The 12,542-nt window shown below is 36.4% G+C and overlaps 1 protein-coding gene across 1 annotated transcript; it reads right to left on the minus strand.

Annotated features, from left to right (window-relative positions):
* Positions 1–1,989: 1,989 nt before the first annotated feature.
* On the minus strand, positions 1,990–12,276 carry LOC114712794 (calmodulin-binding transcription activator 2). Its single transcript, XM_028897334.1, has 12 exons — positions 12,176–12,276; positions 10,685–10,804; positions 10,011–10,126; positions 9,802–9,890; positions 9,569–9,611; positions 8,400–8,577; positions 7,699–8,009; positions 5,603–6,112; positions 4,547–5,241; positions 3,178–3,763; positions 2,482–2,808; positions 1,990–2,379 (listed from the first exon to the last, which is right to left on the minus strand). Exons 1-12 carry the CDS (start codon positions 12,213–12,215, stop codon positions 2,269–2,271), a joined length of 3,126 nt encoding a protein of 1,041 aa, XP_028753167.1. The 5' UTR covers positions 12,216–12,276; the 3' UTR covers positions 1,990–2,268.
* Positions 12,277–12,542: the final 266 nt, after the last annotated feature.

Raw genomic sequence — 12,542 nt, forward strand, 5'->3', positions numbered from 1 at the left:
TTTTCCTCATTTAATGAATTACTATTGTTCGTTGTCTACTATAAAATAGCATAGTTTTTTTTTCCATCTACACGCATGTCTCCTCCCATTGAAAGTAATCTTATTCGAAACATTATTGGTTATTAAATGAGTATTTCTACTAACAGGGGTTTAAACTTGGATTTGCCATATTGTGAAGACTAAGTCTTTCTGCTAGATTCAATTCCTCTTAGTAAATAGCATAGGTTTTGAATTTGACAAACTCATGAAGCTATTCATGTCATCATTCCCAGAAAAAGACTGGTCCAACTTAACATAGGATTCATTAACGCACATCCACATTATGTTCTGGATTATAAATTATAATCTCTAATAAGAAGAGCGATTTCATAAACAAAGCTCATACCATGATCAGTCCTGCAGTGTATTCGTGACTTGTATATTATAAGGCAACTTGCACATAGTCTTGCACTAATAACGAAAAAACATGTAAACAGTACATGTGTTGAACTACTAATTAACTATGTAAAATAACTTATAAGTAGTTTTTTAATCACGATTTACAAAATATGACATCAACATATGAAAAGAGATTTGTCTCAACTTGTGTGAAATATTTTTATAAGTAATTTCAAAGATGATTCCAAAGGGGGGCTAAGACAGTAATAATCCCCAAAGAGATTAGTGCAAGGCCTAGCTGAAAATAAATGGAGCTATTGACTGCGCCACGAAGGCCCTTGTATTGTTTTAAACAGAATTATTCACTTTCAACTTGGTTTAAGGCTTTGTATTTTATTGGTTAACTATCATTGTCATTTGAATGAGTCCAGATTAAGGTTTTCATCTGATTGGTTGACTTTCATACGGAGGAACTTTCCCTAATCCCATTGGAAAGCGAAAGTTACATTGAATTCTTGTTTTATGCGTCATGATGGAAGAAGATGGAATACAAATATATTCATGGGGTTAGCTATGAGAAAATCAATTAGATAACCATGTGTGGTTGAATTTGAAAATAAAATGGGTGATCAGGAAGAATACTGATAGAAGTTATTGAATAAAATGTCTTTGTGAATAATCAATTATAACTTCTTGATTCGCTATTGAATCTGAAAATGAAATTGTTTAAATGTTAAAAGCTAAACTTTGTTTGAGAGGCTTAGTTTTTTTTTTTTTATAAGATAACATTCACTTTTATCTAAGCATTTAATGAGTTTTTTTTTTTTATTTTACCCTCATATATTCTCTCTCTTTTTTGATTTATTTATTGCATTCTTTTTACTTGTTCTCTTCATTAATAAGGATATATTTGGAGAAAAAACTATATGCCTTACCCATCTATTGTTTTAAACTAATTTCAGTTAGTTTCTTGATAAACGTAAATAGATAAAGTTTAGCTTATATTTTAAATCGGAGGATCTAAAATTATATAGAAGTTAAAACATTTTCCATCTGTTTTAAATATCTTTTCGTTTAAAGTGTATTTTTTGCTTCAGTTCATTACCGTCTCCTTGATTATTTTGATGCTTTGACAGTTGAAAGAAATAAATAAATCTACCCTAACAACCATTTTTTTGGGGGGAAGATAGAGTCATTCGTGCGGAAGAGATTATTCTTGATTTTTCAGGTCTCGATAATTATTTTTAAGTTGAAAAACTACGGTAAGGCCTTTTGTAATATGATGTGGAATACAAAACACAAAAAATGACTAATTTCACTTCGTAAATCGTAACGTCATAATGGTCACCATTCAAATTCAGTTTTTTATGTTTTATTTTGGCAATAGATTTGATACGTATTATATAATTGTTATAATCGTCTAGGCCTAGCCGCAAGTCCAAAAGAGATATAGTGACCTTCTCTTTGTATCTCTGTATTTTTCTTTTCTTTCCTTTGTTGTTCCTTTTTTTTTTTTTTGGCCACAATACTCTTCCGAATTCAAACACTAGCGTTTAAATGTAAGCCTGTCCTGAAGTTTACAACCATCTACAAGATCTTCAGCAAAACTCATTTTTCGACAAGTATTACATCCCCAACCAATTATAAATAGAATCAACCTGTCTTGCAAGAATTAGCATACAAAAAACATACCATGTCACATGAAATTACATTACATTTTACTGTCAAACCTGAATGTATTCTAGCTTTGGGTCCAAATAAATAAAGATTAGGCATATATACAGCAAGAGCAACACCATGTTAGGACTTGGGACTTCCCCAATGCCAAATACAGCCATATAGCTATCTATTTACAGAGGGGAGGATCAGAGTAGCCAAGGCGGCTGTGAATCAGTCAAATGCTATAGGTAGGAAATTATCATCTAAAAGCATATCAAGATCAATCAGCTGCTCCACACCATCAACCGTCTCTTCTGAATTAGTCATGTCCATATTGCCCTCCTGAAAATTGCCAAATGAATATTATAAAAAGGAAATGTCAAATGAACACACTCAAGTAGAATAAGAGGAGTTCAAAAGAGCTACTAGATGGCAGAGAAATACCTTGGTCTGACGGAAGTCCTCAACAACATTCAGCAGCCGTCGATATTGAGCCCGTGCTTCAGGATACTGAACCATGGACTTTACCCTCAAAAGGGCTTTCTGGAACCTTTCCTCACTTTGTTTCCTACCTTCCTTGAGAAAGTCATAGTCATCCTCTTTCAAAGATTCACTTGGTTGGCTGGGTTCCTTGTTAGCAGCAGCATCAGGTCGAAATCCACGTAAGCCACTGCCCTTGCGTCTCCAACGCAATATGACCTTCTCCAGGATTCCTACAGACCAGATGATGGACTTGTATTGCTTCCTTACCTGGTGCCCTCTTACATGAGCCTTAAAAGTAGAGAGTTCAATCAGTACAAGGATGTGTCAATCGTAGAGGGGCAAAGCTAAAGACATAGTAAAATGAAGATACAAGGAAATCAGATTATAAGACTCCTAATAATTTCTCACGTTTTCCAAACTGCTCCTTGATGTATCAAAATTTAGGAAAGCAGTTCACATTCTTTTGGAAAAACATTATTTAGCTAGCTTCATTTTATCTAAACATTATACTTAAAGAAAGCTTCAAAATTCAAATGATCATCTTGGCCAGCATAAGTGGTTTTTAACAACAGGATCTGAAAGCAAAGGAAAAATAAATCATTTTCTAAATAATGAACAAAGGCACAAAGCCAGCCAAAAGAGATCAAGACAACAAACCTGGATTTTAACAATTCTTTGACGAATTATTAGGAATTCTTTTCTCTTCTTCCAGCCACGAAACTTCTTCTGTATTTGTGTTGCTGCAGCATTGGCTAACCCATCTCCTTGTCCAGCCTTGCCTGCCTTAGAAGCTAGAAGAGAAAGAGTTCGTGGATCCAACAGTCCAAGCTCATCATCCTCGTACTCATTTAACTGCTTTCTTTGGAATGACTGCATTCTAAATACTTGATGTATACGATCAGCGGCTTGTGTAGCATTACGAACAGCAGTGAGAGAATCCTTAAGGCACAGGGCATCAGGCATATCATCACCATAAAACAAAGGCGTTGCGGAACGTTCTGAAACAGTATGCACAGCTTTCATTCCTGAAGCTTCTTGACCACCATCTCCCTTTTGGTCATCCATTGTGAGAGATGCAAGGTGGTCAGTTAATGAACACTCTGCAAGAAAGCCTGAGATTCCTTTGTGTCCATTGCTAGAAGCAAGATCTGCAGGTGTTCTACCCGAAGGAAATGCTGGAGATGGATCGGTCAATGCTCCAGGGTTTGCACCCATGGTAACAAGGAGAGCAACTGTCCGCTCCCTAAGCAATTGAGGACAAGGAATAACATAAGCAGCTCATGTCATGCCAAATGCAGATTAATTTGGGAGTAAATATTAACAATCATGATTAATGCCATAGATAGAGTAGTTTATACAGTAGTTGTAGTAATTTGTCTTTAACAAACCATAACAATCACTATAAGCATGACAATAAGAATATGACTTGTATGCATTAACAAGAGGGTTAGCACCCAGACAGTTTGAATATTACAAAGAGGGTCCGTATACAGTGCTCATCAGGTGATGAGCACCCGGTGCTCATCACCTGATGAGCCATCTGGGCCGTCCAGATTAAATCTGGACGGTCCATATTTAATATTTTAAAATAATTATTTTAAAATAGAAAAAAATATTTTTAAAGAATGATAGTTAGGAGATTATCTTTATTTTTTATCTTATACCTATTAAAATAATTATTTTTAAAAAAATAAAAATAAAAATAAAATTCAATCTGGACCGTCCAGATCAGATCTGGACGGTCCAGATCTGATGAGCATTGGGTGCTCATCAAAACTGATGAGCACCCAATGCTCTCCGATTACAAAGATGAAATATGAATTCAATAGGGAAACAGTGCAGCATGTTTTATCTCATTTCCTTTAAAGAGAAAACACATTTAATAACTTCATGTTATAGGGGAAAAAAAACATTTCCAAAATGACAGAAATGTGGACAAAATCCAGGCACCAAGAGAAGGCCAACCAGATAGATACAATTTATGCTGACTCAACATGCTAAATTGTAAAATTCTAATGACATTTACCTGCCACAAGAGGCAGCCCAATGCAGAGCCGTCCATCCATTTATGTCCCGGAAATTGATATTAACTCCAGCAATAATAATTGGTGCTATGGCCCAATCATAACCAAGAGCAGCTGTTAGATGCAGCACACCCTGTCCCTCCTCGTCTAATACATTTGGCCCTTTACCGTCTTCAGCTACTTTGTGCAGTAACCATGAGTACAGCTTCTCTTTCACTTGTCTTTGGAATTGCTGTTCCTTTACCTTCTGCTGGGACATGTCCATATCTAAAGTTGTCTCTTCCTTATTTAAATACGCCTCTTCTTCCTTCAATGAAACAAGCTTATAAATCAAATTTCTTTTCTCTGCATCACTATCAAATGACTTGTCATTTGAAGGATGCACTGATTTTAAAGCAAGCAAAGCTTCCAATCGCAAATAAAACAGCATTTCCCATGAACTGCTGTAAACATCTTCAACTTCGACATCTTTAGCAAAGCCCTCTCTGTAATCAAATTCCCTCACTTCACTGCAAGCTAACCTATTAGAACATGTAACATAGAAGGGGAACCTTCCAGCCTTATGACCCGGAGCAAGACAACACAAAATTCCATTGGCTAAAATCTCAGCAGGAACTTCAACTTCCCCAAACATACAAGACCAGTTGCAGTTTGCCACCATTGGTTGATTCTTCAAAAATGTTCCAATGATCAAAACCTGCGGGTTTTAAGTAAGCATAGCATCAGTCATAACAGTTGAACACAGGAAACAGTACAAGGTGGGAATTGTGCAAAAACAATTTCAACAAGGCAAAATCCAGGTGGATCTGATCAGGACAAGAGCAGCTGACATTTGAAGCAAGAGATGGCGAAGTTTTACTATAAATGTACTCTATGGAAACATATCGTATCCTATTTAATTGCTTGCTCCAAGTAAAAATGATTTTTCCTTCAAAGAAGAGAACAGAACTACAGAGATCAAAATGACTACCTATTTTGGATTTTTTTTTTTTCAAAATACAAGTTAATATTTTCCTTCTTTTCTTTTCATGATTGATACACTATCCATTTGGGAGTACCTCAGTTTGAGAATCAGCATAAGCCCATTTAGGTGAAAAATCATATATGCTGAACAGCTGGTCATGAGAGAGGGAGGGACTCAATGAAGAATCATCTATAACTTGCCCGCTTTCATCTGTGCCCCATGAAATACCAGAGGAGGATTGCATGCGTAGATCATCCACGTCTGGAAGTTCTTTACTAACCCATCGAGAAAAGCTGTCAACTTTCTTTAGGCTATCATCTCCGTCTAATAATGGGCGTTTCATTGTGAAAGCATTCTCATTCTCAGAATTAGGTTTCGAAGAAAATTGATATTGTACATCTGTATGCTGTTCTGAAAAGTTTTCATGCCAAGCTTGTTCTCTAGACTGATCATTGAAAGTTAATAGATCAGAACCAATTTCAGGACCCGCATTATAAGATTCATGCTCTAGTAAACCAGAGGCAAAATCAGATCCATATTCAGAACTCAACAATTGGGTCATTGGCCATTTATGCAACTGTCCTGAATTGTCTTCAAAAGGAATCTGTAAAAACATAACAGGGGGGAAAAACTAGAGTAGCTGCATACGGTAACAAAACCTCAGATTTGATTTTTTTTTTTTTAAAAAAAACAAACTACAGATTATAATGTTAATACAGCATAAATACTATCAAATACAAATGGCAATACAACAACAATGTTCAGCATGGTTGTATAATACGAACGACCAAGACAAGTGCATTATCCAGGATTCCAGCATCAGTTTAGGCTGCTACATACTCGCATCTGAAGATATGATATGATAACCATAGGAAAAGTTTTTAATAACAAAAGATCATTTTTTATTCCTTTTTGAAAAAATCCTACCAGCCATACGATTTATTCCGATAATTTTACAATTTTAGAAATGATTAAAAACTATGAATTTTATTTATCAGTAAAAAAATGTTTTTGAGTAATTTAACTAGATCCAAATTAATCAAAAAGAAAATTCATGAAACAAACAGGCAAAGTAACAGAAAATCAACAAAACCCTCCATCACCGTTCACCTTAGTGAAAAATATGACCACGCAGACTGATGAGTAACTTCAATGTTGAAGGGAGTAAGCTAAATGTTTTGAAGGTCATTTCATTCACTATCCTCAAGATTGACCCATTCCATTCAGTATTTAAACTTAATAAACCCGATGGCTGGCTTCCAATGCAGACAGAAACAAAATGATGAGCTAATTTCAACGTGTGGGTACCTAATTATTGCTTAAAGGCATCATGAACCAAGCAATATGCTACAAAGGACAAGCAAGACTACCGTAGGATGAAAAATCATGAGCTTGCCAATGAAAATTGCAATAGACTTTTTCCTCCTTTTTAAAATCCATGTGACTAAAAATGATAGAAAGAATGTGTAAGCCTCAGAACCATTAAATGATAGATTACTGTTTCAAGAGAACGAAGCTTCTGTTTAGCGATGTTAAATCTCTCAACTTCCCATCAAATACCAATCATCGACTCCTATTATCTCCCATCCCCCAATCTCACTTTTCTCCAGCAACTACTCCACTGTGAGAAAAGAGAAAGGGAAGAAAGGGAGGGGAAAGGGAAGCCTCAGAACTCATGAAGCACCAAATCCTTCAACGAAGACATGCTGATTCTTGAGAATAAGTAACATTACACGACAATTGCACCAGCTTGCACTTCAGCATTTTGACCAAAATTCAGGCAATTTCCAGATTTCGCACCATCCAAGAAGATACCATTACTACTAATCAAACCTCCCCACATGCTACCCAACTCATCAATGGCCACAACGATGGCCCAAAAAAAGTAAGCATCAGATATTCATATGATCATATCTCGTATAGCAGTTAAAAACACTATCATCAGGAATCCTTGACCAGGAAAATAAATTGGATGGTCGAATACCAACTCAAGCCTCTAGAGAAGTAATCTAGACCAGAAACCATGAGGGGAGTGGCATCCAAATTTAATAACATTCCTCCACCAAAACGTATAGATAATAGCTGAACCCTAACATGTCATACAACACAATCTCAAGTCGATTCTTCTATCTTAAAAATAAAGGTCCCAAAATGTAATTTACAGACAAAACATGCAGTAATAGCAAGTACCTGCCAATTTGATTGAAAAGACTGAGATTTCCCTGCCTCCTCAGCTAAGTTACCCTTAGTTTCTAAAAGATCACCCAGAGCAGGTTCTTGTTCAAGAATGTTCCCAACTGAATAGGGTGGGACAGAAGCAAATGATGCAAGATTTGGATCAGCAGGTAAGCCAGCAGTACATTGGTCCAAGATATTGTCCCAAGATGCCATGCCATGGACATTTTGGCCCTCGACGAAGGATGCATTGCTTCCTCCAGTTTTATCTCCCTGGACAAGTGGGATGTAATTTGTTCCAGAAACTGATGGCTGTCCATGATCACCTGAAAACATTTATAGATATACATTTATGGATATACAACAAAAAGCAAATGTTGAAGTATCAGAAAAGCATGTATTTTGACTGCCAGCTTAATAGAAGCTACAGTATAATTATCTAATGCAAAAAACAAGGAACATAATAGTATGAAGAATTTGCAGCAATCTTGCTGCTCAGAGTACCAATCCTCATTTGACCCAAAACGGGTGTAATCCAAATTTTTTGCTTGGATAATATTCACTGGCACAAACTCCATTAAGGGGTGTGAACACTTGAATTAGACTCTCAGTCTTGTAAAAAGTATTGATGTGATATATCAAGATGTTAATGCATTGGTTGTCTGTCCTATTGACCCAAGCGCCGCAAAGCGTATACCATACAATCAAGAAAATACCTGAATCAGCATCTTCACATAAAGAAGTCAAAGTACTAGTTGGACTCGCGGCATCTGTGCTTCTTGAAGGCATATTACCATAACGAATAGGAAAACCAGAAGATTGAGACGAAGATCTGCTATTTCCTGACGTAACCTCATCACTATCAGCATTTCCTACAATATTTGTTTTGTTGCCCTGAGAAATACAAAACACATATAGCATCTATTAATAACCCAGTAAGTTTGCATGGACGTGAAGACCGAAACAGGGAGCATAAATCCCACATAATGTATATGCAGCCCAATGGTGTTTAAGGATGTATCATTGTTCCCAACATATTTATTTCTTTTCACCTCTTGCAGGGTATAGTAGTTATTTTAGTTTCTCCATAGGCCTCTCAGTACATGGATATTAGGAAACGGTCTCATGGATTTATGAAGGCATTGGAGAGCTCCTGCAAGCTGATGCCTTTTCATTCATTCCTTCATTTTTCACCTTTAGTTTATTTTAGACGGGAAAACTATGAAATAAGAAGCATTGCACATTCGACACCTTCACATGCTGCTACATGATCTGCCGTTTACCAGAAATACTTCCAGCACAGAACCAACACATAAAATTGTCATAAGATGGACTTCAATGGCCTTTCATAAAAACTAATACTATAACAGCATCCTCATTTGACATTAAGAGATCAAGGACCTTATCATGATATTAAATAAATAGCTTAACATACGAGCTGAAGAGCTACAGTCACATCCAGGATTTTGAGAAGGCTAACGAAGTTAACTTATTCACCCAAGTCTACCAAACGTAGGATAGATATAACTCAATTCTCAGCAAGAAAGTGAAAGACGCTGAGACAGAAGCTAGACTCATCTTACCATTATAGCTGAAGGTTTAGGATGGAAAAAGCGTGATAGCTATTCCCACTCCAAGTTTAAAAGGAAGTTTAAAGGATGAATTGTCATAAATAAATTAGGTTTATGCTATTGGATGCTATAGACATCAAGTTAACATTACAGCGATAAGCAACCATTAAAGTTTTCTTATTGCAAACTTATGCGACCAACATATTCATCCACGGGGTAGCAGAGACTAAAATATGAGAGAAGGCCCCCTCCAAAAGGAAAACCAAATATCACGAAAAAAATAACAGTTAAAAACAAAACAAAACAAAAATTACCTTTACTTCCAAGTAGTGGACAAAAACTATGTGCATCATGTCCCTGCAAGGGACGGAATCATAATAAAATTATATTCCGAATCAATTTTGAATGTAACAAAACAAAACTCCAGTAAGAAGATTTCATTTAATTTTATTTATACCAGGATATGTGCACCTAAAATTACAACTTCACAGATAATAAAAATCCATTGAACAAAATTCTGAAAAGTTAATCAATTAATAATACTCACGGTTCAAGCATCCAATAGCTTCGCCTCTGAAAATTTTCATTTTCTTCCCCATGGGCATAGTAGCAATGTAACACATCAACGCTCCCCACCTAAAATTACTTGACAAATGTTACGCTCTCAACAAATAATTTAGTTAATTCCAATTAGACAAATTAAAGAGTTAGCTCAAGGATTTCTATGACACTAGACTTGAGGGATAGCAAGATCACCTTCAACTTTTCATGAGCTTCCTTCACAGTCTTTCCATCTTTTTTCTTCCTCCAATTATGTCCATCCTTTCTAAAATATCTCAACACCTTCCGATCAAACAGGAAGAGAGAACCGCCTAAAACCATAGCATACAAGTCAAGCTATGTTTTAAGAACATAAAATAACTCAAAGCAATGTGAATGGCAACAGAAAAATAATAACAATAACCTAGAAACTACTGAACTTGGAAAACTATGCCACGCATCACACACACGCTTGTGGACACACAAAGAACCCTATTGCTGCCAACCCAAAGGTGGTAGTTTTATTTGAAAAGAAATACGTCAGTCATCAAAAGGAATTATTAATGGTTTCAGATGAATCTCTAATTCGGACAATAATAACACAACCATACTGAACCCCAATCATTGGCACCTTATCTGGTGTGTTTTTGGGCATCGATTTGGGACGTTTAAAACTCACATTTCCCCAAATCCAACATTCAAGTGTACTCCTACATAACTACCATAATTCCCGGTATACATTTTGCAGAGACCAGTTACAGGAGGTATGAACAATTCATGACAGATTAGTGATGTTAACATTTTGGGGCAGCCAAGTTAACCATTTATGCATATGACTATACTAGAAAAAGTCCTTTTGATAAGGTGGCAATAAAGCATCAGTAATATACTTGGAGGCCTGTTTGGAGGTTCTGAAGTAATTTGAAACTTTCGATAATTGCGGAGAATTTCACATATTTCAGCAGGCCGCAGCCACCGATGCTGGGCTTCAAATTGTAACTGCTGAAGATCTGCAAATTGGATATCAATCGTTTAGCCATTTTATAACTGTATATTTACAAAAATAAGTACAATGAGGAAAGAAAATTTAAAGAATCAGACAACAGCTACAGGAATTCCATGTCTGATGAGGAAAGAAAACTTAGCAATCAAGCACCAACCACAGAAATTCTATGTCTCACGCTTATCTCAACAGAAAATAGTATTGACATGAGAAAAAGTGCATGCACAAGTGAAAACAAGAAAGCAAAATGCATGTTGAGAGAGGCAGGAAGCAGCAAAAAGGAAACTTATTCAATGAATTAGTATTAAGTATTAACCAGCGAGTTGCTCATTTTGCACTCAAATTTTAGCACGAAACTATGTTTTTTCTGATAAAAATAATATTACTTTACATAAGGATGCTATGAGGAGTTAAAAAAAAAAAAAAAGGATGACGTGAATATTTTTAAAATAAATAAGTTCTCCAGTTGTAGAATTTAGTAAGATGCATGTCTCAATTACTAAAGCCAAGGGCACAAGATCTTGAATTTATTAGAACTTTGTCTTTCATCCAGTGCCTCACACTGCACTTGCTCTCTCGATTAAAATTATATTGTCTACCTATAAGGGTTTCTAGAAACCATGATAACACACTAGTCCATTCATAAGGAAAATTTAATTTAAATCCCCTCATAGATTACGGCATCAGTTGACTTGATGCGGCCAAAGATGCACTGCTCGAAGAATGAATTCTCCCTTCTCTTTTCCCCCTGTTTTGAGTTGGGGGAGTGGGTCAGAGCAAGGATGGACTAATTTTTTTATATCCTCGGAAATTCAGCCAGCCAGAAAATTAGATGGAAACTTTAGACCACTTTGACAAGCTGAACTTGAAGCCAAGGATTGTGGCCGCCACATTTTGTTCTGTATTCCTATGAACATATATTAACTAGCTTTATTGAGCACAGCATCTAGTCGTTCAAATGAAAACAATCTGCATCCAGTCTAAATCTTTCATACCCAGTCACAGGAGTGTGAATGGCATCAAAGACGCCTTTCCAGGTACTATACCGATTGGGACCAAACTCTTATCTCAACAAGAAACAAAAATTGCTTATTTATGCAAAATTTGAAACCCCATCTGGATTATCACTAGTTTTCTCAACCTCAGAATGGACTAAACTACAGTAATGCTCCATTTCAGGAACACTTAGCTCCAACTAATAATACCATTCAACATGCAAACAAAAATCGAGAAACCACAAGTGAAAATTCGAAACTTCCCCAACTCGTATTTCGTAATCGCACCGAAGCTCTTCGAGAAAAGAAGCCAAAACAAGAAAATTAAGTGATCCGAAAATGAAATGAACAGTCAACACAGCAAAAATCGCAAGAAATCTGACCTAATCGATGACCCACACTATGCGAACCTCGCTCCGCCATAACGATGACTGAATCAGAGATCAACGCGGAGTAAGAAGATGATGATAATAAAACCTGCGAAAGTAACTTCTTTCTTTTCGCGCCTTCCAGTCAGCTTCCCAGCAGTGACGTGAGAAAGTGAAACACCGAGCCTGAAAATTTCGAGCTTTTTTATATTTTTTCCGAGAAAAACATTGAAATATTAATTCCGAAAATGGGGTTAACAGCTAATAGGATTCTGCCATTTGGCGGGTTGGCGGATATCCGGATTCACAGAGCCTCCATGTCTTTGAATCCACGTGAATCTAGTCGTCACTGTAAGGAAAGTCTCAAACGGGGACCCACCAC

The sequence above is a fragment of the Neltuma alba genome, unplaced genomic scaffold, assembly GCF_004799145.2.
Source record: "Neltuma alba isolate B1F8T4 unplaced genomic scaffold, ASM479914v2 tig00011396_pilon, whole genome shotgun sequence".
In the NCBI taxonomy this organism is placed as follows: Eukaryota; Viridiplantae; Streptophyta; class Magnoliopsida; order Fabales; family Fabaceae; genus Neltuma; species Neltuma alba.